The 24000-nt window shown below is 44.3% G+C and overlaps 2 protein-coding genes across 12 annotated transcripts in view; one reads left to right on the top strand and one right to left on the bottom strand.

Moving 5' to 3' along the window:
• The window catches only part of LOC306858174 (protein PHTF2-like), a 17305-nt gene extending 2339 nt beyond the window's left edge, over positions 1 to 14966 (top strand). Inside the window, exons 1-19 of one of the 8 annotated variants that reach the window (XM_079398575.1) lie at positions 3051 to 3122; positions 3409 to 3468; positions 5634 to 5714; positions 6489 to 6545; positions 8205 to 8274; positions 8392 to 8550; positions 9168 to 9333; positions 10243 to 10404; positions 10746 to 10944; positions 11126 to 11299; positions 11370 to 11591; positions 12361 to 12489; positions 12568 to 12840; positions 12926 to 13057; positions 13140 to 13226; positions 13310 to 13465; positions 13539 to 13634; positions 13707 to 13832; positions 13908 to 14966. In XM_079398575.1, the coding sequence (XP_079254701.1) occupies positions 5670 to 5714; positions 6489 to 6545; positions 8205 to 8274; positions 8392 to 8550; positions 9168 to 9333; positions 10243 to 10404; positions 10746 to 10944; positions 11126 to 11299; positions 11370 to 11591; positions 12361 to 12489; positions 12568 to 12840; positions 12926 to 13057; positions 13140 to 13226; positions 13310 to 13465; positions 13539 to 13634; positions 13707 to 13832; positions 13908 to 13928 (2274 nt within the window). In that variant the 5' untranslated portion in view covers positions 3051 to 3122; positions 3409 to 3468; positions 5634 to 5669 and the 3' untranslated portion in view covers positions 13929 to 14966. Of the gene's footprint in view, positions 1 to 3035; positions 3299 to 3408; positions 3469 to 5633; positions 5715 to 6488; positions 6546 to 8204; positions 8275 to 8391; positions 8551 to 9167; positions 9334 to 10242; positions 10405 to 10745; positions 10945 to 11125; positions 11300 to 11369; positions 11592 to 12360; positions 12490 to 12567; positions 12841 to 12925; positions 13058 to 13139; positions 13227 to 13309; positions 13466 to 13538; positions 13635 to 13706; positions 13833 to 13907 lie in introns of those variants that run through there. The other 7 variants (XM_079398576.1, XM_079398578.1, XM_079398574.1 and 4 more) reach the window with 7 other exon arrangements.
• LOC306858177 (proline-rich protein 5-like) overlaps positions 14737 to 24000 on the bottom strand; it is an 18678-nt gene continuing 9414 nt past the window's right edge. For 2 of the 4 annotated variants that reach the window (XM_079398588.1, XM_079398586.1), the window contains 7 exons: positions 20270 to 20318; positions 20132 to 20189; positions 19317 to 19408; positions 19053 to 19193; positions 17143 to 17281; positions 16652 to 17069; positions 14737 to 15575 (listed from right to left, as the gene is read on the bottom strand). In XM_079398588.1, coding sequence (XP_079254714.1) covers positions 16696 to 17069; positions 17143 to 17281; positions 19053 to 19193; positions 19317 to 19408; positions 20132 to 20189; positions 20270 to 20318 — 853 coding nt within the window. In that variant the 3' untranslated portion in view covers positions 14737 to 15575; positions 16652 to 16695. Of the gene's footprint in view, positions 15576 to 15665; positions 17070 to 17142; positions 17282 to 19052; positions 19194 to 19316; positions 19409 to 20131; positions 20190 to 20269; positions 20319 to 24000 lie in introns of those variants that run through there. The other 2 variants (XM_079398587.1, XM_079398585.1) reach the window with 1 other exon arrangement.

The following is a 24000-nucleotide window of genomic DNA, read 5'->3' as shown; positions in this document are numbered from 1 at the left end:
TCTCTCTCTCTCTCTCTCATCTCTCTCTCTCCCTCATGTCTCTCTCTCCCTCATGTCTCTCTCTCTCTCTCTCTCTCTCATCTCTCTCTCTCCCTCATGTCTCTCTCTCCCTCATGTCTCTCTCTCTCTCTCTCATCTCTCTCTCTCGCTCATGTCTCTCTCTCTCTCTCTCTCTCTCATCTCTCTCTCTCCCTCATGTCTCTCTCTCTCTCTCCCTCATGTCTCTCTCTCTCTCTCTCATCTCTCTCTCTCTCTCATCTCTCCCTCTCCCTCATGTCTCTCTCTCTCTCTCCCTCATGTCTCTCTCTCTCTCTCTCATCTCTCTCTCTCTCTCCCTCATGTCTCTCTCTCTCTCTCTCCCTCATGTCTCTCTCTCCCTCATGTCTCTCTCTCTCTCTCTCCCTCATGTCTCTCTCTCATCTCTCTCTCTCTCTCTCTCGCTCATGTCTCTCTCTCTCTCTCTCTCTCTCTCTCTCTCTCTCTCTCTCTCTCTCTCATCTCTCTCTCTCTCTCTCATCTCTCTCTCTCTCTCGCTCATGTCTCTCTCTCTCTCTCTCTCTCTCTCTCTCTCGCTCATCTCTCTCTCTCTCTCGCTCATCTCTCTCTCTCTCATCTCTCTCTCTCTCTCTCATCTCTCTCTCTCTCTCGCTCATCTCTCTCTCTCGCTCATGTCTCTCTCTCTCTCTCTCTCAATTCAATTCAATTCAGAAAGCTTTATTGGCATGACAAAAACATACATTCTGTATTGCCAAAGCATTAAAACAACATAGAAAATTTAGTAAAGCTTATAGAAAATAATAGTAATAATGAAACTAAATAAAAGCATTATTACATAAACACATGGCTAGATATAACAAAAACAAAACAATGCTAACTGTTAATAAAATAAATAATGAATTATAATAATAAATAAAAGATTATACTACAGACATCATGTAACAACTGAACTTAGAAACTGAACATTGTATAGATGATATAGATGTGTGTAGCTGTAATGTGTGTGTGTTTGTGCTGTGAGTGAGTGTGTGTTTATTGGCTGTTTGTTTCTCTCTGGCTGTCCCTCAGGAGATGACAAGATGCTACAAATCTTGCAGCTATATTACAACATTTGGCTTCTTCGCCAAGAATGAAACCGAGTTTTTGGGTTGGATTATATGTGCTAAATTGGGGGAATATTTTATTAATTTTGGGGTAGAAGTGGTCTCTGATAGCTGTATATTTTGTGCATTCTGTGAGGAAGTGCAGCTCCGTCTCCGTCACTCCCAGGATGCAGTGCGAGCAGAGTCGGTCCTCACGAGAGAGCCAGGTCTGTCTGCGCCGGCCCGTCTCTACGGCCAGACTGTGTTCACTGAGTCTGTACATCGTCAGTGTTTTCCTGAGTCTCACATCACTCACGGCGCTCAGGTAGATCGCAACAGTGTATTTTCGATTTAGGGCCGAATAACATTCCAGTTTGTGTTGGTTTTTAATGGTGTTTGTCCAATGGGTGATGTACTTGTCTTTTTCTGTGTTTATAATGTGTGTGGGCCGAATGTGTGTGAGTGTGTGTGTGTCCTGAGGCTGGCTGATCTCTGTGTGTGTGAGCTCAGTCAGTCTCAGCACCAGCTGAAGGAGGGGACTCTTACTTACGCTCAGCTCTTGGTGTTTTAGGGCTTTGTAATGGTATGTGTTGGGGTCGCTTGTTTTTAGGTGTTTCCAGAATTTCAGGGCTCTTTTTTGGATGTTTAGAAGCAGAGGGTATTGGCCTAATTCTGCTCTGCATCCGTTGTTTGGAGTTTTTCTTTGAACTTTAAGTATTCTTTTACAAAAATCTAAATGTAGAGTTTCGATCGGGTGTTTTTCCCAATTTAAGAAGTCAAATTTTATAGAAGGACCCCACACTTCACTGCCATATAAAACAATTGGTTCAATTATAGATTTGAAAAGTTTGAGCCAGATTTGGATTGGGATGTCAGTTTTAATGGATCTTTTTATGGCATAGAAAGCCCTTTGAGCTTTCTCTTTGAGTTCATTCACAGCCAAAGCAAAGTTACCGGTTGGAGTTATTTTCAGGCCGAGGTAAGTGTATGTTTTTGTGGTTTCAATGGTTCTGTGTGATAGTGTGAATGTGTGTGTTGGTCCCTGAGATCTGGAGCGTTTCTGGAACATCATTACTCTAGTTTTTTGGAGGTTGACCGTCAGGGCCCAGGTCTGACAGTAATCCTCCAGCAGATTCAGGCTGTCCTGAAGCCCCTCTGCAGTGGGCGACAGGAGGACCAGGTCATCTGCGTAGAGAAGACACTTTATCTCTGTGTCGTGTAGAGTGAGACCTTGAAAGGGAGCGTGTTCTAATGTGTTGGCCAATTGGTTGATGTAGATGTTGAAGAGGGTGGGGCTTAAACTGCATCCCTGTCTCACTCCACGCCCCTGGGGGAAGAATTCGGTTCTTTGGTTCCCAATTTTAACCGCACAATGGCTGGCTGTGTACATTGATTTGATCAAATCATAGAATTTTCCCCCTATTCCACTGTCGATAAGTTTTAGGTATAGTCCTTCATGCCAGATTGAATCGAATGCTTTCTTGAAATCAACGAAACAAGCAAAAAATTTTCCTTTGTTTTGATGTACATATTTGTCAATTAGTGTTTGTAATGTAAAAATGTGATCGGATGTGCGACATTTTGGAAGAAAGCCAGTTTGGCATTTACTCAAGGCATTGTGCTTCGTAAGGAAGTGTAGCAGTCTGGTGTTTAAGATGCTACAGAACACCTTCCCCAGGTTACTGTTCACACAGATGCCTCGGTAGTTGTTGGGGTCTAGTTTATCTCCGTTCTTGTGAACGGGGCTGATGAGGCCCTTGTTCCAGATCTCAGGGAAGAACCCGACACACAGAACATCATTGAAGAGTTTTAGCATGGCCAGTTTGAAGCTTTGCTCTGTGTGTTTCAGCATCTCGTTCAGGATGCTGTCGACACCACAGGCTTTCTTGGGCTCTCTCTCTCTCTCTCTCCCTCATGTATCTCTCTCTCTCTCTCTCTCTCTCTCTCTCTCCGCAGCTGTGTGTCTGCTTTGACCTTGAGTCGGTGTTGTGTTCTCGCTCATGTCAGTCGCTCGGCCTGCAGCAGCGCTCCATCAGATTCTCAGTAAGTTCTTCAGAGTGAAGCATTTCTGAATCGTTCTCTTGCGTGTGTGTGATGGACTGAAATATGAGTGCTAATGTGTCTGGACTGATTCGAGTGTGTGTGTCTGTTTTTAACTCTGAGCTCAGTGATTTTCCACCTGTGAGTGTCTGGAGCGTTGAGCACTGCGGCTTCTGCAGGTTATTTTAGGTTGTTTGTTCCATGAATAGCTTCTCGTCTATCCAGAGATCAAAGTTTTTCCTCACAGCGCTCTTCATCTCATCCATCTGTTCACTCGTGTGTTTCATAGACTCATCTGAACAAGTCCTGACTTCATCTTCTCTGAGTGACGGGTTCGTTAGCCAGATGGGTAAAGAATAATCTCACACTGACAGATTTTGTGTCTCCTTGTGTGTGTGTGTGTGTGTGTGTTTGTGGTTGTGAGTCTTTGTGTTTTGAGTTGAGTTTCTGCATGAGGCTTAAGAGACAGTATAAATGCGATTGTTTCCTCTTACAGATGCATGCAGGAAGACATGCTGCTTTATTTAGCCTGTGAAGAACACACACTCACACATGCTGCAGTGTGACCTCCGGAGACACACACACACACACACACACAGTATCAGATGTGACACACACACTGCTGTCCATCTTCTTCATGAAACATGCATAGCCATGCGTTGGGTTACACATCAGCAGATGGACGTGTGTGTGTGTGTGTTTATTTCCTGCTGGTTTTGTCTAGAACGGTTTTATTTATTGCCGCTGCTGCTGTAAAAGCGTCCGTTAATGACAGCAGGATGGGATCTGACTCTGAATCACATTGATCTGTGTGTGTATTTGAGTCGATCAATCACCTTCAGTGATTCAGGATTGATATTTGGACGTTTTCAGTAGATGAATCATATTTCAGGAAGCTGTTGATGATGTTTGTGTTGGTTGGCAGGAAAACAAATCACATGCAAATGAAAGTGTTTAGTGAGTTCAGGACCGGTCTGTCCACTCTTCAGTGTGCACTAGTGAGGGCGTCCCTTCAGGCTATTTCACGTTCCCGTTCTGCTGCTGCCTGCTTTGTGCTAAATTTGCTGTTGATGACATGGACAGGTAAAAAAAAAAAAAAAAAAAAAAAGCTCATCTATGTGTGGTGTGATGGGGTGTGGTGTGTTTGTGTGTATCACATTAATGCAGTGACTGAACAAACTCCCAGAATGCTCAGCTTTTACTCTATCATGATGTATTTACATGAGAGAAAGACCTTATAAGATCATATAATCTCTCTCTCTCTCTCTCTCACAAACACACACAGTTTCTCTTCTGATTTCCATTCAGTTGGTGGATTCAAAGTATGTGTGTGTGTGTGTGTGAGTGAGGCTTTTCTCTCCACCCTCTTCTTGAACATGTCTACAGTGTCTGTCATCATCAGGTGTGTGTGTGTGTGTGTGTGTGTGTCTGTACCACCCAGTTTCACACCCGTAATTCACAGATGAAGCTAATCTAGTGTGACGTCAGCTCTGTGTGTGTACTCTTTGAGCTATATTTGTGAGGCTAAAATGTCTTCACTTACACAGTACTAGTGAAAACTTTGTGTGAGATTTTACATGTCGTCACTAGTTGAAAAGGCTCATAGCAGTCAAATCATGTTTCTGTGCAAATGTAGTGTTTTGCATGGGTTTCTTTGAGGGTTTGTTTAGGAGTCGGTCAGGAGATAAATAGAGAAAATATCAAACCTGATAGAAAAACAATGGAAGTCTATGAGATGAACTCACTAGTACAGTCAAACAACTGCGTGTGCATGTGCATGTATGTGTATGTGTGTGTGTGCATGTGCGAGGTCAGTCTGTTTCTAGCACTAATGAATCAGACAGATCCTGTATCTTAAACAGTAGATCATGGCGTTAGAAACAGTGATGTCATGAGTTCGACTCCAGTGTTTGGATGAACTGATGTGATGTTAAAGGTTGGAATAAACTGCACGACACTTAAAATCTCAACAGATCTTTAAACACTGGGCATCATAAACTTACTGACTTTGAAAACGGTCACAGAAGAGAAACACTAAACGACTAGGAGGCGTGTGACAAATAAAACATGTTCTAAAATCAGCTGAAAATATTAGATCTCCTCCGACTGGATTAAATCAGAGTCTGAAGCTGAAAAGTCTGTCCATCAGACACAAATTTTCTATGAAATCTCTCCACTCAAATCTCTGGCTCTGACTTTCAGCAACTAGTGTCACCTTCTGCAGACTGTAAATCAGGGGAAATGATGGCAGAAGTTGTGCAGTGTTTCCAGCCTTTCATTCACTTTAGATAAAACATGTAACTGTATGTGTGTAGTTTTTCTCCTCGTGTTGATCTCTATGTCGACAATATTGTGTGCAGAACAATCATGCCAACTATGTGTGTGACTCTACACTTCTGTGTGCGCGTGCGTGTGTGTGTGTGTGGTGTTGGACACACCTGTGCTGCAGGTAAGAGGAGCTTTAGTGCGTCAGACCGCAGTGCTCTGTCTGATCTCCTCCCATCTCTCTCACAGCTTAAAATGCTCCAGCGTGTGACTCCTGACATGTAAATGGCGTCGAAGGTGCGTGATGCTGTGCTCTGGTACCAGAAGAAGGTGAGCGATCTGAGATCTTTTGATGTTTCCTCTCATTGAGTTCATGTGTCTGAGCTTCTGTTTGTCTGTGTGTGACCCTGATGACGATGACGTTCTGGACTGATAGAGGATTGACTTCTGATGTCTCTGAGAAACTGAAGCTGAAGGATTTATTAGTTAGGTTCGGTTCACTGTAGTTACAGACGAATTTTCTGAATCGACAACATCACAACAAAACAGATGATGCTTATTCAGAGAAACACTCACAGGTTGTTCTCCTGCAGGGTTGTGTGCTCGCTGTATGTTTAATGAGACTGAACTCGTGAATTATTGAGTCTTTTCCACCGTGTGACTTCAGTCCAGCGTCGCCGTCTTCACCTCCAGCGAGCAAACGACACTGCACCGCGGTACTTATTGCCCCCGGCAACAATCTGTGCGTCGCATCCATCCACGCTCGTGTTTCCACGGATCTCCAGAAACTCGAGCCGCACGACCTCCATCCTGCACCAGCGCTCCAACCCAGAAAACATTCATTACCACTGCCCTTAAACGTGTCCGATCACATAATGAACACACATAAATAGCTCTGGGTGTGTTTGGACTGACAGGTGACAGATCAGTGCGAAATACGAGTGAATCTGTCCATCTCTGTCGATCCAGACTGACGGAGTCTCAGGAGATTGAGTGATGCTCAATGAGAGAGTCTGTTTAAACAGAGTGACTGACTGTCAGTGAACTGTTTGGATGATTTCTGACTGATTTGGATGTGTAACCTGTCTGTCTCTCGTCTGTCAGATCGGTGCGTACGACCAGCAGATATGGGAGAAATCAGTGGAACAGCGAGAGATCAAGGTAACGTGTCAGTGACTCTTGTTCATTCTGCCTTTGCAGGAGCGTGTGTGTGTGTGTGTGTGTGTGTCTGTTATTCGCTCGTTCTTCCTTTAAACATGTCTCTGTCTCCCTTCACTCGAAGCAGTTTATCAGACGGGTGAGTATGGTGCCGCTCTCAGCCTGTAGGTGGCGCTGCGTGTGGTTTTTTTTTAACACGACTGAACGCCTGTATTTGTGGGAGAGCATGTTCAGACTTCGACAAGGTCACATCAGTAACAGCAGGGTTTACTGTAATTACTGAGATTTAGCTGAACGTCTTAAACTCCTCACACATGCGTCTGATGATGATGATGATGAAGCTCTGTTATATGTTGTAGTCAGGATCGGCTCTCAGTGGCTGGAATATGGCAGCAGCTCGAGAGTGAATCTGCATTGAGTTTGTTTGTGTTGCTTTGACTGGTTGTGCTGTGACTCATGTTTGGCCGAATGTCTTGCGTAACAAGGGTTAGAAAGACAAAAATAAAGACGACAGAAAGTCTGAGTCAAGCCTCGTTCTGCCCAGATCCGAGGAATGAATCCGCTCACACTGACCGTCTCTGATTCGGTACAAATCCTGATCAGGCTAAATTCTGTAACTAGAAGTGTTAAAGTCATCTGTACTATTCTGAGTAAACAATAATCGAAGCATTAACAGAGGATGTGCGTCACAGGTTGTGCATTTATCGATATTTAACAACGGTTTGAATGCAGCTCATCCAATCAGCATAGAGTCTGAACGATCCGTTTCATAATGTTTTTCTTTCATGTCAAGACGGTAGAGTTATTATTACTCAGACTCAGAGAAAGTGTTATTGATGAAACGACTGTTAGTCTGCCATCAGCTGCGTATGTGAGCATACTGTTCTTATTATGAATCATTTTATTGACTGCGCTGCTTTTAATTATTTGAGCAAATTTAAAAGATTTTTAATAATGTCAGGCCTGAATCGGTTTTAAAGTAATAATTTTGGTGTTTCTGCCTTTATTTTGATAGAATAGTGAAAGATTGGAATTAGAGAAGAGAGTTGGGTAACTCGTCTGCCCACAACATGGCTTTAACCTGTGCTCTGTGATGAAAACAGCCGCAGGAAGTTAGCAGGGATGAACAGGAAACACATCTGTGTGTTTTTGTTGTTTGCGGCTGGTTCTGATCTTGAGATCACTTCTGTCTGTGTGAATATCTGCTGTTTACAGCTGGTTATTAGCAGAAGACGGGCCGCGTTACACAGATCTCTGGTTACATGAGCGCCAGTGCAACAGGAAACGAATGAGGGCATGAAACGCAGCACTGCACCCTTAATAGACAGCATCACAAACACCATGAGAGGTGTAAGGCTCGTGTTTGTGTGTGAACTGATGTTTGGAGGACTTTATATGAATAAACTCCAGTTGTAAATCCCTAATAATCTGTCATGAGTGTGGCTGAAAGAGCAGCTTCAGATCCTGATGAAAGTCTTTATTGCACTCTGGTCATGAATTCACTAATTTATCTTATTAATCTTTTTTTAATTAAACTGATATGATGAGAAGTGTGTGTGCTGACACGCATGGTTTCCCCCATCAGTATGAATGAATGGTCTGCTGTGACAGAAGACACTGTCAGTCGTTCTGTCTGTCTGATCAGTTTCTGTCTGTCTGCAGGGTCTGCGGAACAAACCGAAGAAGACGGGTCACGTGAAGCCGGACCTGATTGATGTGGATCTGGTCAGAGGTCAGACACGCATGCTGACGCCTGTATTTGATGTTTTTGGTGTCTTGTGTTCACGTCACGTTCAGGTCTGTTTCACAGGTCAGTCGCGGCTCGTAACTCTTGTGTTTTATTCGTCAGGCTCTGCGTTTGCCAAAGCGAAGCCCGAGAGCCCGTGGACCTCTCTGACCCGGAAAGGCATCGTCAGAGTGGTTTTCTTCCCCTTTTTCTTCCGCTGGTGGATTCAGGTGACGTCGAGAGCCATCTTCTACCTGCTGCTGTCTCTCTACCTGCTGCAGGGTGAGCGAGTGTTTCTTCAAGCACAATTGCTTGTTTTTCAGCAGTGAGGATGGTCAAAAGTATAGGTTACAGACTTCATTTCGATCAGTAATGTCTCATGTCGTAACGAGACGAATGTCAGAATTATTATATCATAATGTCTGTCCTTACAGTGATTGGAATGTGGTTTTGGTCAGGTGTGTTTGTGACACACTGATGGTGATTCACATCTACAGTCGCTCCTTCTGTTTGACTGAATGATGCGTATGATTGCTATATGTTGTTCATTGAGGTCACAGTAGTCGTTTTTCTCATCAAAGACGTCTGTAAATAGATCTGGGTGGAGTTCAAATGATTTTGTTTTTACAGGTTACTAAAGAGAACAGGGTGTGTGTAATAATCCAAATTCATTTACTAAAGAAAATAAACATGTCTCTCCTTAAAATCAGCAATAATCCATGTTCGTCATGGCTGAAATGCTTTAATTTGAAATTTAATTTAACTTATTATAGAGTTTGATTGAACACAGTCTTTGGCTTCTGAAGCAATCATTTTCTTCTGCCTTTTATTTGACTGTCCTAACAATGGACATCTCTCTGATGCTGCTCCTCATGCTGTCCGTGTGTTTTGTGTTGCAGTGCTGGCGGCCGTGTTGTATTTTAGCATCTCCAGTCCTCATGGTGTCCCGGTCACCGAGGTGTTTGGCGGCATCTGGCTGATGCTGCTGTTAGGAACCGTTCACTGCCAGATCGTCTCCACACACACTCCTAAAGCCGGCGGCGGCAGCAGCGGGAAACGCCGCAGGTCAGACTCTCCTCTTCTGTGTGTGACTTTCTGCTGACTGTGTGTGAAGTTCAGCCGTCTCACTGACAGTGAAACACTACAGATGAAATCGAGGGGAAGCGTCAGAACGTCGAGATGATTCTGCTGAATTCATGAATTCTTGTGACAGACATGTCTTCATTATTAAGCGATTGTCAGCATCATAAAAAGAAACGCCATTACAAGCACAATTGATCAGGCATATTCCAGAAGCATAAATAGAAATCCAAAGGATTTTTATTAACAAGCTCCAATGTAAAAGAATCATTTTAGAGTTTGGTTGAATCATCTCCGCTGAGTCAAATTAAGTCAGCTTTATTTATATAGTGCTGTTAACAATACAGATTGTGTCAGAGCACTTAACAGAATCAGATTGGAGGATAGAGTGTCAGTAATGTATAATAATAAGATTAAACACTCAATTTTCAGTTAAAGGCATTTCATTATTGAGTTCAGAGATGTCATTGTCTAGCTCAGTTTAGTTTAAATAGTATCTGTGAAATCAAACTGATGATAATCGCTAGAAATCAAGTGTCCCCAACTGAGCAAGCCAGAGGAGACAGCGGCAAGGAACCAGAACTCCTTCTGAGACAGAATGGAGAAAACCTTGGGAGAAACCAGACTCAGTCGGGGAGTTCTCCTCTGACCAGGATATTATTGTTTAATTATTGATTTAATAAAAATTTTAAATGTATTATATTTCTATTTTTATATTGTTGCAATTTCTAACAATAATAGTATTATATAGTTAGGTATTTTATTATTTTGTTTTAGTTTTAGTGAAGTTTTAGCTGAGTCGGCGTCTCTTTCAGGCCTTTCGCTTCTCTTGACTTTGGGAATCAAAGTTCGCCCTATTTTAAGATTTCTGCACTTTGCTGTCTCTCGCTAAAGGAAGTTGAGGAAAGCGGCTCATTTGGACATTCATAGAGAAGGCGACGGCTCTAGCACTACCGATAACACGCAGGAGGGGGCGCCGCAGGGCTCGCTGTCCGCTGGCTCACGCGGCCTCGTCGCTTTCTTCAGAGATTTCTGGCATGGTATCTTTAAAGCGGGGTGTGTATTTCTCCCTTTCTCTCATTTCCTCTTACAATCTTCTTGGCTACAACATTTCTTTTCCTGAAACCACGTTATCACGCTGCAGTGCAATTTTATCTTTGAGGTTCCTCACTAGACAAGGGGATTTTGTTGCCATTTTATTCCATTTGCTCCATGTTTCAATTGTTTTTCCCCCAGAAGCACAGTTTTGTCTGTCTCCAGAAACCAGTTCACTTTCTACTGATTCACAAGCTCCCATCAGCGTTTGCTATAGAGGACTAGAGCTGCGCTTCCACACATCGCTTGATCAAATGCACAGCCTTTCGTAGAACCTGCTCTTTTCCTTGCTGTCCCATCAGGTCTAAAAAGTCCAAGCTGTCCATCGATAAGTCTACAGAGACGGACAATGGATACGTGTCTCTGGACGGCCGCATCACCAGCAAAAGCAGCGAGGAGGGTTTACAGCTGCATGAGCCTCACTGTGACCTGCTGCGCTCCGAGACACACTGGAGCCTCCAGCACAGCAGACACCAGCTGATCCTGCCGTCCACGGTCAAGGTACACACACACACACACACACACACACGTACTCACATACACACTCACATGGACACACAGACACACACACACTCACTCACTCACACACACTCTCTCTCTCTCAGACACACAAACTCACACTCACATGGACACACAGACACACACGTGGAGTCATGACTGACGTGTGTTTTGCGTATGTCAGTGTCTGTCTGAGGCTGCGGTTCCTCGCGGGGTGGAGAACATGTCGGATGAAGCATCCAGTGAAGAAGACCCAGAGAACTACAGTGCCCTCCGCAGGGGAGTGGAGCGCAAGAACAGCGACTGCACGCTGCGCAACAGAAAAGCGCACCACTACAAGAAGCATTACACTGCTGAGGTAACACACACACACACACACACACACACGATCAGGGCTTCAGACTCCTTCATGTATGGTTTGTTCTCAGGAGACACTGAAGTCAGGCACCAGCTGCAGCTCGCGGTGCTCCAGCTCGCGGACGCAGGACTCTGAGAGTGCACGGCACGAGTCTGAGACCGAGGATGTTCTGTGGGAGGACTTCCTGCACTGCGCCGAGTGCCGCTCGTCCTGCACCAGCGAAACAGATGCTGACGGATCCGCCGTCTGCTCCGCCTCCAAGAAAGAGTTCAGAGACGACCCGTTTCATCAGGTGCGTCACAGATCCGGAGCTGATGCCTCGTTGGTTCAGCTTTGTGGTGCTGGGGCCAGTTGTTCAACAGTAATCTGATCAGATTTTGGCCATCAGATTGGATCAAATCTTTAAAATGCGTTGTTCAAAAGAAAAAAAATCCTGAATTCAGATTAGATCACAAAATCAAATCTTCAAAACGTTTTAGTAAGATTGGGAGACTTTTGATCCGAAAAAAATGGATTATTCTGATCCCAGCAGGAGAGTGGATTTCAGGAACAAAAATTTAATAACTTTAAAACTCGTCAAAAAAATACAACATTTGTAAAATTAATATATACCAAAATAGCTGTCAATATCAAACAAAAATATTATTTAAAAATTTAATCACTGATTGTAAACCACATTGGCACAATCATCAGAGATGGACCAGTCAGAAGTAGTTATTTGTGTAAATGCAATGCAAAATTAGAATCCAAAACACTGGCATTTTTTTCTATCACCTTGTCCCTTTAGGGGCTCCGTAGAGCACTAGTAATCCAGATTTGGAAATCTGAAAAAGTGTGTATCTGGATCAGGGTGATCCAATACAATTTTTCTTTGAAAAACCAGCACAAAAGTAAGACGGGTTTCCTGATCCTGGATAGCAAAACATGAGATTCACAAATCCAGATCATTCTGATCCAGATTAAACTTTTTGAACCACTGGCCCCTGGAGTTTTGTTGCAGTAGGTGTATATAAATGATGTGTGTGTGTGTGTGTGTGTGTGTGGCTCTGCTGCTGGTGAAGGGTCACATGCCGTGGCTCCACAGCTCCAATCCGGGCCTGGAGCGCGTCAGCGCCATCGTGTGGGAAGGAAACGAATGCAAGAAAGCAGACATGTCTGTGCTGGAAATCAGCGGCATGATAATGAACAGGGTGAGTGTGAATCAGAGGAAGGAATGCAGTGAACTGATAAACACTGAACATCTCGTGACCACATGATCTCGCCTGCAGGTCAATCTCTACACTCCAGGGATCGGCTATCAGATCTTTGGGAATCTGGTGTCTGTGACGCTGGGTTTGACTCCGTTTGCATTCAGATTGTTCCAGCACAAAGAGCCGGAGCAGCTGGCATCTCTGTCGGCCGGCGAGCTGGTGTCTGTGGCCTTCGGCTCGTCCGCAGACGCTCTGGTGATGGCCATGGTGAGCTTGAGCTTCGTGGTGCGCGTCTGTCTCATCTGGCTCTTCTTCTTCTTGCTTAGCGTCGCTGAGAGGACATACAAGCAGGTGAGTGTGGCGTCAGCATCCGATACACACTGAACCCGGAGCGTCCCGAGCGCATCTCAGCATCTGACTGATCCTGGTTTTTCAGCGGCTGCTGTTCGCAAAGTTGTTTGGTCACTTGACGTCGGTGCGGAGAGCCAGAAAATCAGAAGTCCCTCATTTCCGGCTGAAGAAGGTGCAGAACATTAAGATGTGGCTGTCGCTGCGCTCTTACCTGAAGGTACGGAAGCTGATTGAGCTCTCAGTTTTGTCCTTTATGAGACGTGATGCTGTTGCTAACACTGTCCCGTCTCTGTCTGCAGCGTCGAGGGCCTCAGCGCTCGGTGGACGTGATCATCTCCTCTGCGTTTCTGCTCACGCTCTCGGTGGTGTTCATCTGCTGCGCTCAGGTCAGTCGCTGGATGAACTCCGTGTGTTTCTCTCGTGACTAGCGTGTTTTATTCCGGTGTTGATGGCAGTGTTTCTCCTGCAGCTGCTTCACGTGCACGAGACGTTTCTGGAGTTTCACTATAACTGGGAGCTGGTGATCTGGTGCGCGTCGCTGTCGCTGTATCTGCTGCGATTCGTCACGCTGGGCTCAGAAACCAGCAAGAAATACAGCAACACCTCCATCTTACTCACAGAACAGGTAGAAACACACAAACAAGATATTTTAAAGACACAATCATCCCAGAGTCTCATCTGATGTGTTTCTGTTTCAGATTAACTTGTACTTGAAAATGGAAAAGAAACCAAATAAGAAAGAAGAACTCACTCTGGTCAACAACGTCCTCAAACTGGCCACCAAATTACTGAAGGTATCAGAAAACACACACACACGATCGAAGCCAGACACTGAAGCGAGCGCTGACCGTGTCTCTGTCCCGCAGGAGTTGGATGCTCCGTTTCGTCTGTACGGTCTGACCATGAATCCTCTGCTGTACAACATCACTCAGGTGGTGATTCTGTCGGCCGTGTCGGGGGTCATCAGCGACCTGCTGGGCTTCAACCTGAAGGTCAGAATCACTGGATGTCTGTGAATCTCTTATATTGTTGGTGCTATGTTCACAGTTTGTGTGTTTGGTTCACAGCTGTGGAAGATCAAATCATGACGGTGAAGCTGCAGTGGGTTCTGCTTCCCGAGGCGCCGCTGCGTCTCAAACACACGGTGGCGCTGTCTCCCCTCCACAGGGGCTTCCTGACAATGAACTCTTGACCTGTTGTTCGGTCATATCAGAGTGCTTGTGCAATTCAGCTATTTATTTGACCCTTTCAGTGTTTTTTTTTTATTCTGAAGTATTCGTTTTAGCTGTTACAATTGTTTTAAGTATTATTTTAGCTTATGATGTGACGTTCTCATAGGAAAGATAATCCAGCGCAGTCTGATCTGCGAGTTACAGAAACCAACAGAAAAGCCCCATGACGTGATGATCTTTGTGGGACGGATGAAACTGACACACACACACACACACACACACACACAACTGAAACTGCCGTTCTTACACGCGTGTGAGTTTCCTCAGCTGATCTGCAGTTTTTCAGCTTTCTTTTTAATCTCAGCAATAAGTGTCAGTGAGTTCAGATGAGCATTAATGCATCTGATCACACACTGATTCAGGCGCTTCACGTGTCGTCTGTGACACACACACACTCTCCGTCGGTCTGTAAACACACGTGTGTCAGTTAGGAAAGCTTCAAAATGTGCACTTTAAAGCAGAAAACGTTACATGTTTCAGTCATGCTACAGTCCGAGTCAACGGGTCAGTTTTGTACGTGACAGGACAGACGGCGTAACGACCAAAGTGTTTTTCTGTTTGTTTTTTGCTGGAGATGAATGTATTCGACTCTCTGAACTCTGCTTTGTAAAGGTGACTGACAGAGTTACTTCTTTTTGTTGTGATTTTGTTTTTGTCTGTTTTTAGTTTGATTAATATAGATTCATATTTCTGTTCATGGAGGGAAAATGTTGTTACAAAGAAACACTATTTAAGGAAAAAATGGAGAAACAATGTCTCGTTCGCTTTTCAGAGAGAATCTTGTGTTTCTAGTTTCTAGTCAGACGTTTCTTTTCTCAGATGAAGGTACGGCCAGCTTCACGAGACTTGTGCTGGTGTCACACTGTACAAAATAAATCTCTCATGAAAAGTGTTTGTGGCGCTCAAACTTCTTTAGCTGATCAGGTGCATCAGCCATCTGTTAACTAACCTATGAACTAACCAGGTATGCGCTGTGATCCAGATCAATGGGTAGTGCACTAAAATGACAGATTTGTCAATTTTAATCTTACTTTTTTCCCTATTTTAAACACTTTCCACACAAAAAAAAAACAGTTTACTGAAGTAGACCTGCTGTGCGCGATGGCTTATAAAACTGCACGTGTAATAAGGAACTAAATGTTGTAGATCTGGAATGTCACTACGCATTATCTACCCATGAATGAAATGTTCTTCAAAAGTTCAAACATCCATGTAGATCACATGTTGGGCTTGAATGAGACGCTAATAGAGCCAGCATTGTTCAGGATCACTCACTCGTGAATCCGTGGGATAAATACAGCAGGAGAACGTCTCTACTGAGCACTGAAACTCCAGGATCACTGACTGCTTGTGTTCCCTAGTTAGTGTGAGTGAATGCCTGTGATTAGTAATCAGGGATCTGCAGCGACTGACCTGAGCAGAATCTCAGCTGATCCAGCTCTAATTCACCGCTTCTGAAGGACGAGTTCGGTTCAAGCAGCAGATCTTAAGAAACACTCAAATCTAAAACAAAGAGGGACCAAAACTTCATCAGGAGCAGATCCAGTCTCAGCTCTCAAAGATTCTTCACACATCAGCTGAAAACGTTAAACTAAATAAGGACAAACTTATTTAATCACCAGTAAAATATAACTTAAAATTAGAATTACAATAAAAATAGCAATCAGGTTAGTAAAATCTGTGAAGGCCGGGTCATTATTCAACACATGATTGTAAAAACTTTCATATTATTTACAAAATAATGAAAAAAAATCATTCTGCAAATAGCAATTAGTTTTATTCACTTGCTAATGATTTCAGCTCCAATGATTTCTCCTAAAAAGTCTTTAAAAATCAGTATTTTTTTCTATTTGTAATCAAAAATAAATATAAATACTTTCTTCCATGTGTCTTTCATTAAAAACAACAAAACACAAGATGAAGTATTTATGAAACAAAAATGTGTTCATAACTAATGCACTGATGGCAAAACACCGACTGTCTTAACATAAGATGCATCTCAACACATCCCTGCATTATTAGATCTTACTGTATGTTACATTATTATTAATCAAACAGTCATTTGACAAGAAGAGGAGAAAACCACTGCTCGTCTGAATAACTTTAGCAGCTTTTATAACATGCTCTGCTCTCTCGTTATTGTTTCTTATGCGCTGCTTTGACTTTTCTGTCATTTCTAAAGCAATACTTTATGAAAAAACTTAGCTTATTTGATTAAATTATTTATGATTATTCAAATTGCACTGATAATGAACTTTTTAATTAAAATCGTTAATGGATTTTGTCCATTAGATCTGGAAAACACAAGACAGTTGCTTTGCACAATTAACCCTAGGCTAACTTAGACTTATCACAGCACATATATCATTGCTCTTTTGTTGATTTTGATTGCTTCTGTTGTCCTCATTTGTAAGTCGCTTTGGATAAAAGCAACTGCTAAAGGACTAAATGTAATCCAATTCTGCGCAAAACAACTCATGAATGTAGAAGAGCTCTGTCCATCGGTGCAGTTTACACACTTCACACTGCAACTCTAGAATGGTAGAGTAGTGTGTTAGTCTGCTATTCTGAACACTCACGATCGAGAAACAAACTCTGCAGGTACATGTGGACAGGTCAAAGGTCACGCCGCACTCTCGCTCTCCCGGCTGAAGTCAGACGAGCTGGAGCGCTGCCGGCCGAAGTCGATGAATATTCCCTCGGTGTCTGAGCCCAGAGACTCCAGAGTCTGGTCCACGATGGTCTCGGGGCTGGACTCAGACGCGAAGCCCGGCTCAGGGCAGATGGGAGGAGACGGATCCTCGCAGACGTCTGGCTCCTCCACGCAGGAGGTCATCTGACACACGGAGTGGCGTCTGACCCCGGCGCCGGCGATGCTCTCGGGGTCGTACTCGGCCACCGGCGTCAGCATGGGGATGTTGTAGCTCTTGGAGCGAACCACGGGGTTCTTCGCGGGCGAGTCGCCGGAGCGTGGCCATCGGCGCAGGAGCCGCTTCTCTGCGAACAGCAAAGGAACGATGGTCAAGATCTGCTGCGACTGCTGCATGAACTTTACTGTTATGCTGCTCACCCAGAACACAGGAGCTCTGCGAGACCGAGCCGTCGCCGGAGAACAGGCCATGCGTCCCCAGATACGGAGACACCACCTTCTGCACCAGAGACTCCAGCTTCAGGTAATCGCTGCTCACTCCTTTAGACTCGTGAACCCCCTGCGAAACACACCATCACATCTACATCAGCCTCGACTCAAACCACTCCATCATTAGCAGTGTCCCTGGAACACAAAAGCAGTCATGAGTAGCTGGAGTATATCTGTAGCAATAGCCAACAATACATTGCATGGCTCAAAATTATACATTTTCTTTATGGCAAAAATCGTTAGGATATTAAGATCATGTTTCATGAAGATATTTTGTTAATTTCCTACCGTAAATATATCAAAACTTCATTTTTGATTAGTAATATGCACTGATATGAACTTCATTTGGACAACTTTAAAAGGTGATTTTCTCAATATTTAGTTTTTTTTTGCACCCTCAGATTCCAGATTTTCAAATATTGTATTATCCCAACAAACCATACATCAGTAGAAAGCTTATTTATTCAGCTTTCATGTGACGTATAAATCTCAATAAAAAAAAAAATTGACCCGTATGACTGGTTTTGTGGTCCAGGGTCACATGGTGAATTGACGCATCCATTTCCGAACACTTCATGACTCACACTTTCACCCAGAAAACCTGTACAGAGTTTCTAAACGTTTTATGAAGGTAAATAAAACCATCTTTAGCCGTGAAAACCGTACTGACAGTTATTTTTGAACCTGACCGTATTGAATATACATTTGTAGGAGTTTCCCTTCAAGACACAAAATTTGTGGGAGGAGAGTATTAAACTGAATCATGCAACGCAATTTACTACGTATCCGCTCGTCGAATTACTGGTATTTGCTCACTCATTTGCAAACTCACTTAATTCTGTTAAATTTCTCAGAAAACAAGACTTCACCCATCTTCATTTTTCTTCTCAAGTAAATGTTTCTTGATTTAAGGATGTTTAGATATTTGTACTGGAAAACAAAACATTTTTGCAGTGCATGCAACATTTAATGTTGTGATTTTATGAATTTACGACTTTCTGCTCTGATTTAAGACCTTAAAGGTGCTGCATGTAATTTTTTGACTCTTCTAAAGCCAAAAAATAACATAATATGTTTGTAGATATTAAGGAAACATGTTATGTTTACATAGCTGTTTCTCTGAAAGATAATGCTATAGCCAGTAATTGTGTGTTCAGGGCAGGTTCCGGGTTTTTGCAGGACACGTTTCAACTGCTAGCTGTCAATATTACATAATGCACCTTTAATGGCCTAAATTTGTAAAAGGGCAAATTCAGACTTTAAGAGCAGCAGAAACCCTGCAAGCAGCTGTGATTTATGATCAAATATCACCAGCAATCACATCTGACAGATCACTGTGAAAGATGCGGAAAAACTAAACAATAAAACAAAACTATGACGAGCCCTTTAACATGCAGCATGCAGAGACACAGGAAATAAAACCACAAACAAAGCAGAAACACACACACATACACACACACCTTGTGAAGAATCAGTAGGGTGTAGATAGATTTCACTCAGTCTGAAGGTCAGAGATGATGCAAGTGCAGAAAACCACAAATATACACACGTCTCACAAACACACAATACAAAACACGTTTGCTTGGAAATAAAACTCATAAACATAGTTCACATACGTGTACACCAAAATACACACGTCTTGTGTGACGCTGTCCTGTGCGTTTAAGACATGTTACACACAGAAACCCACTGGAAACTCGCAGGGAAACTGACAGTTTCTGCTCTGCGTCGACTCAGGAAGTCTAGAGCGTCATGAAAGTTTCTGATGTTTTTTTACACGAGAGTCTGAAGGGCTGCTGAGAAACAGCTGCATCTGTTCTGTGACACACACACACACACACCTGCAGAATGAGCAGCATCTGAATGATGGAGGGAGGCACACGAGCCCGAGGCCGCGTCAGAGCATCGTCCAGCTTGATGTTGAGAGTGATGATGTTCCTGAAGTGCAGCAGAGACAGCTGACGGACAGACGGCTCCTTCCCCTGAACACACACACACGGTCTCAAATACACCACCAGTTCATCCTTTATACACTCTCACTAGTTCAGAGCAAATAAATCTGCTCTATCAGCAAAATAAGAGTACTGGAGTGTTTGGTGAAGCACCTGGACAGGGTAGAAGATGGCCTGCAGCGTGGACAGAACATCACAGAAGAAGAAGTCCCACGTTTCTGCCAGAGAATCCAGCAGCTTCTGACCTGCACACACACACACACACACACACAGCAGTGAACACACACACACAGTGAACACACACACACAGCAGTGAACACACACACACAGCAGTGAACACACACACACACACACACAGCAGTGAACACACACACACCGTGAACACACACACACCGTGAACACACACACAGCAGTGAACACACACACAGCAGTGAACACACACACACACACAGCAGTGAACACACACACACCGTGAACACACACACACCGTGAACACACACACACCGTGAACACACACACAGCAGTGAACACACACACAGCAGTGAACACACACACACCGTGAACACACACACACACCGTGAACACACACACAGCAGTGAACACACACACAGCAGTGAACACACACACACCGTGAACACACACACAGCAGTGAACACACACACAGCAGTGAACACACACACACCGTGAACACACACACAGCAGTGAACACACACACAGCAGTGAACACACACACACCGTGAACACACACCCGGAGCAGTGAGCAATCCGCTAAAAGTCAGCAAAACACCAGCTGACTCAAACACATTTAGTCACATTAGTGAAGAGAATGATCTGATGGAGGACATTCAGAAGAGTGACACAAGTGGATGATTCTTCTGAAGGTCACATCAGCATTAAACTTGTCCTTTTAAGGCAGAGGAAACTCTTCAAAACATAAACCGTCAGAAATGATTCAGACAGCATCTTACCTTCATAAAAGCGAATCTTATCTCTCAGAATCACCATTCCCTTCGTCAGCAGCTGATTCTGCGACACAATCACAATCAAACTTAGTTCACAGCTGCTTCATTTACTATTGATTATTGATCTGAGACTCAACTGATCACCTGCAGATATTCTGTGAAGAAGGATCCCAACTCAGTCTTCAGGAGCTGCCTAGAGACAGACAGAGAGACAGACGGAGAGAGAGACAGACAGACAGAGAGAGAGACACATGGACGGACAAACAGACAGACAGAGGTGAATTTGATGAAGCATTAGTACTAATTAGATTCAAGAGATTCAAGATTCAAGATTTTTATTCGTCACATACACAATTATACAGAGTATAACCAGCAGTGAAATGTAGGTCAGGTCCGCTCCAAGGACAGTGCAATTATAAAGTATACAGATATTAAGAGAAGTAGAAAAAATAAAATAAAAGAATAAAATAAAATAAAATAAAATAAAAGATAAATATAAATATAAATGTGCAGGTCAGTATGTTGTTGACTTAAATAGTAATAAGAGGAATGTGCAAAAATAATGTGCAAAAAAGTTGTACAGGATATTTAAATAGCAGCAATATGAGGTAGAGAAAAATTATGAATAGCTTATTGATATGGTAATATTTACATGGAGTCAAGTGATGTTATGACACAGAGTTAGAGTTTAGGAGCCTGATGGCCTGGGGGAAGAAGCTCCTCCTAAGTCTCTCAGTTTTTGCCATCAGGCTACGGAAGCGCTTACCAGATGGAAGCAAAGTGAATAGATGGTTACCAGGGTGATTTGAGTCCTTGAAGATTTTAACAGCTCTATTTTTGCAGCGTTTGAGGTAGATGTCCTGCAGAGAGGGGAGAGCAGACCCTGAGATGCGCTCAGCTAAGCGCACAACTCTCTGTAGTGCTTTGCAGTCCTGATTGGAGCTGTTTCCATACCACACTGAGATGCACTGAGTCAATACACTTTCTATGGTCCCTGAATAGAAAGTTTTCAGGATTGCTGGTGAGACCCTGAATTTCCTCAGCTGTCGCAGATGGTACAGTCTTTGCCTGGCTTTCTTGACCTGTGTTTGGATGTGTGTAGTCCAAGTCAGGCTCTCGGAGATGTTTACACCGAGGTACTTGAAGCTACTCACCCTCTCCACAGGGGTCCCACTGATCATAAGAGGAGTTTAGGGCTGCTGCTGTCTCTTCCTAAAGTCCATGATCAGCTCTTTAGTTTTGCTCACATTCAGAGAGAGACAGTTGTCCTGGCACCATGATGTGAGTCTCTCTACCTCATCCAAGTATGCGGTCTCATCGTTGTTGGAGATGAGGCCCAGAACCACAGTATCATCAGCGAATTTGACAATAGATGTGGAGCTGTGAGAGGACACGCAGTCATGCGTGTAGAGAGAGTAGAGCAGGGGACTCAGGACACAGCCCTGTGGGGCTCCTATGTTCAGAGTGATGGAGGTTGAGGTGAACTGGCCAACTTTCACCACTTGAGGTCTGCCGGTGAGGAAGTCTTGAATCCAGTCACAGAGTGAGGAGTTTAGGCCGAGGTCTGTGAGTTTAGAAGCCAGCTTGATGGGGACTATAGTGTCGAAAGGTGAGCTATAGTCAATGAATAGCAGCCTTACATAATTCCCATTGTTGCTGTCCAAGTGTGTGAGGGAAGAGTGGAGGACATGAGAGATGGCATCGTCCGTGGATCTGTTTGGGCGATAGGCAAACTGAAGAGGGTCCAGAGTATCAGGGATGGAGGAGCAAATGTGGCTCTTTACAAGTCTCTCAAAAACCTTCATGACTATAGATGTGAGGGCAACTGGGCGATAGACATTCAGGCAAGAGGGTTTATTGTTCTTTGGCACAGGGATAATGATGGATTTTTTGAATGAGGTGGGAACCACGGAGGTAGCAAGGGACTCATTAAAGATAGACGCGAACAAACCAGCGAGCTGATCAGCGCAGGACCTCAGAACACGGCCGGTTATCCCATCAGGTCCGGCTGCTTTGATGACGTTCACTCTCTTTAGCGCCCTCCGAACCTCATCCTCCGACACGGTGATTACAGGATCATCGCTGCTCTGCCTGCTGCTTCCTGACGCGCTGGTCGGCAGAGACACGCCGCCGCTGTTGCCATCGAAGCGGCCGTAGAAGATGTTTAACTCGTCGGCCAGCAACGGATCTGCTCTCACCTCCGCGGAGGATTTGTTTCCGAAGTCACAGATGGTCCTCAGTCCCTGCCACATCCGTCGAGAGTCGTTGAGCTGGAAATGAGACTCAATTCTCTCTCTGTATCTGTGTTTGGCGGCTCTTACTGCGCGTCGGAGAGCATAGCACGATGCTTTGTACTCGCTCGTATTCCCAGACAGAAGAGCCTCATTGTAAGCGGCAGTGCGTGTGTTAACCGCGGCACGGATTGTTCTGTCCACCCACGGTTTCTGATTGGAGAATGTCCTTATCGTTATTGTTGCTGTAGCTTGCTTGGTTAGCGTGTTTACGAAGCTTAATGCTACATCCGTGAACTCGCTGACGTCAGAAGAACTCGCCCGGAACATGTCCCAGTCGACGTCATCAAGCGCCGCCTGCAGCATAGTCTCTGAGTGGGAGGACCAGCGCGTCACTACTCTCTGCACCGGAGGTTCCTGAACGAGCCTTTGTTTGTATCTCGGTGTTAGAAAGACGGCGGCATGGTCCGATTTGCCAAAAGCCGGTGGTGAGCGGGCTTTGTAGGCATCCTTGAATTGAGTGTAGCAATGATCCAGTGTGTTTGGTCCTCTAGTTGGACAGGATACGTGTTGATGGCAGTTCGGCATGACCTGCTTGAGGTTGGCTTTGTTAAAGTCCCCCGCGATGATGAAGGCAGCGTCAGGATGTTTGTTAATGTAGCCGCTGAGCACATCGTGAAGTTTAGACAAAGCCAAGCCCGTGTCCGCCTGTGGTGGAATGTACACAGCAGTAACAATGATTGATGAAAACTCCCGGGGCAGATAAAATGGGCGGCAGATAATGGAAAGATGTTCCAGATGAGGCGAGCAGGAACGCGACAGAATGGAGATATTCCTGGGATCACACCATTTCTTGTTGATCATGAAACATACTCCTCCACCCCTGGATTTACCGGCCTCTGCTGTTCTGTCCGTCCGAAAGACAGAGAAGTTATCACTCGGCATTACAGCAGTGTCCAGGACCGAGGACGAAAGCCACGTTTCTGACAAACAAAGGATGTTACAGTCCCTTATGTCCCGTTGGAAACTAATCCTGGCTCTAAGATCGTCCATCTTATTCTCCAAGGATTGGACATTAGCGAGGAGAATGCTTGGAAGAGGAGGACTGTGAGCCCTTTTCCTGAGTCTGACTCGAATTCCAGAGCGCTTCCCGCGGTGTTTCTTGATCCGTCGCCTCGGGGGGGTATTGTTTATCTCCGCGTTCCGAAGAATCTCCAGAGGCCATGCAGGATTCGTGGATAAAGTGTCCTGAAGCAGGTTGGTGTAGCGGTTTCCAATGTCCAAAAGTGTTTCTATGTTGTAGGTGATCAGTGCCGACGTGAGATGTGTAAAAAGAGAAAGTAAAACTAAGTAAAAAAGAAAGTTGAAGCAAAATCTCAGCGGAGCGACCCGAACGGCGTCCGAACACAGCGGCGCCATCTTGTACCAAATTATTCTTTATTGTGTACTGGAAATGAAAGAAAACTTCTTGTATGAACACTAACACATCTAGAAACATCTAGAAAGTCCAATGAGAAAAACTCCAGCCAATGTCTGTTCTTCAGCGGTTTAGCCTGAGTAAATAAAGACTAGTCAACTGTGATCAGACTGCGACTGACCGAAGCCACATCACTCTTGTGTTGAAGCGTTCTGTGGTTTCAATGA

Source organism: Barbus barbus (genome assembly GCF_936440315.1).
Source record: "Barbus barbus genome assembly, chromosome: 39".
In the NCBI taxonomy this organism is placed as follows: domain Eukaryota; kingdom Metazoa; phylum Chordata; class Actinopteri; order Cypriniformes; family Cyprinidae; genus Barbus; species Barbus barbus.
This window is presented reverse-complemented; position numbering and strand designations above follow the sequence as displayed.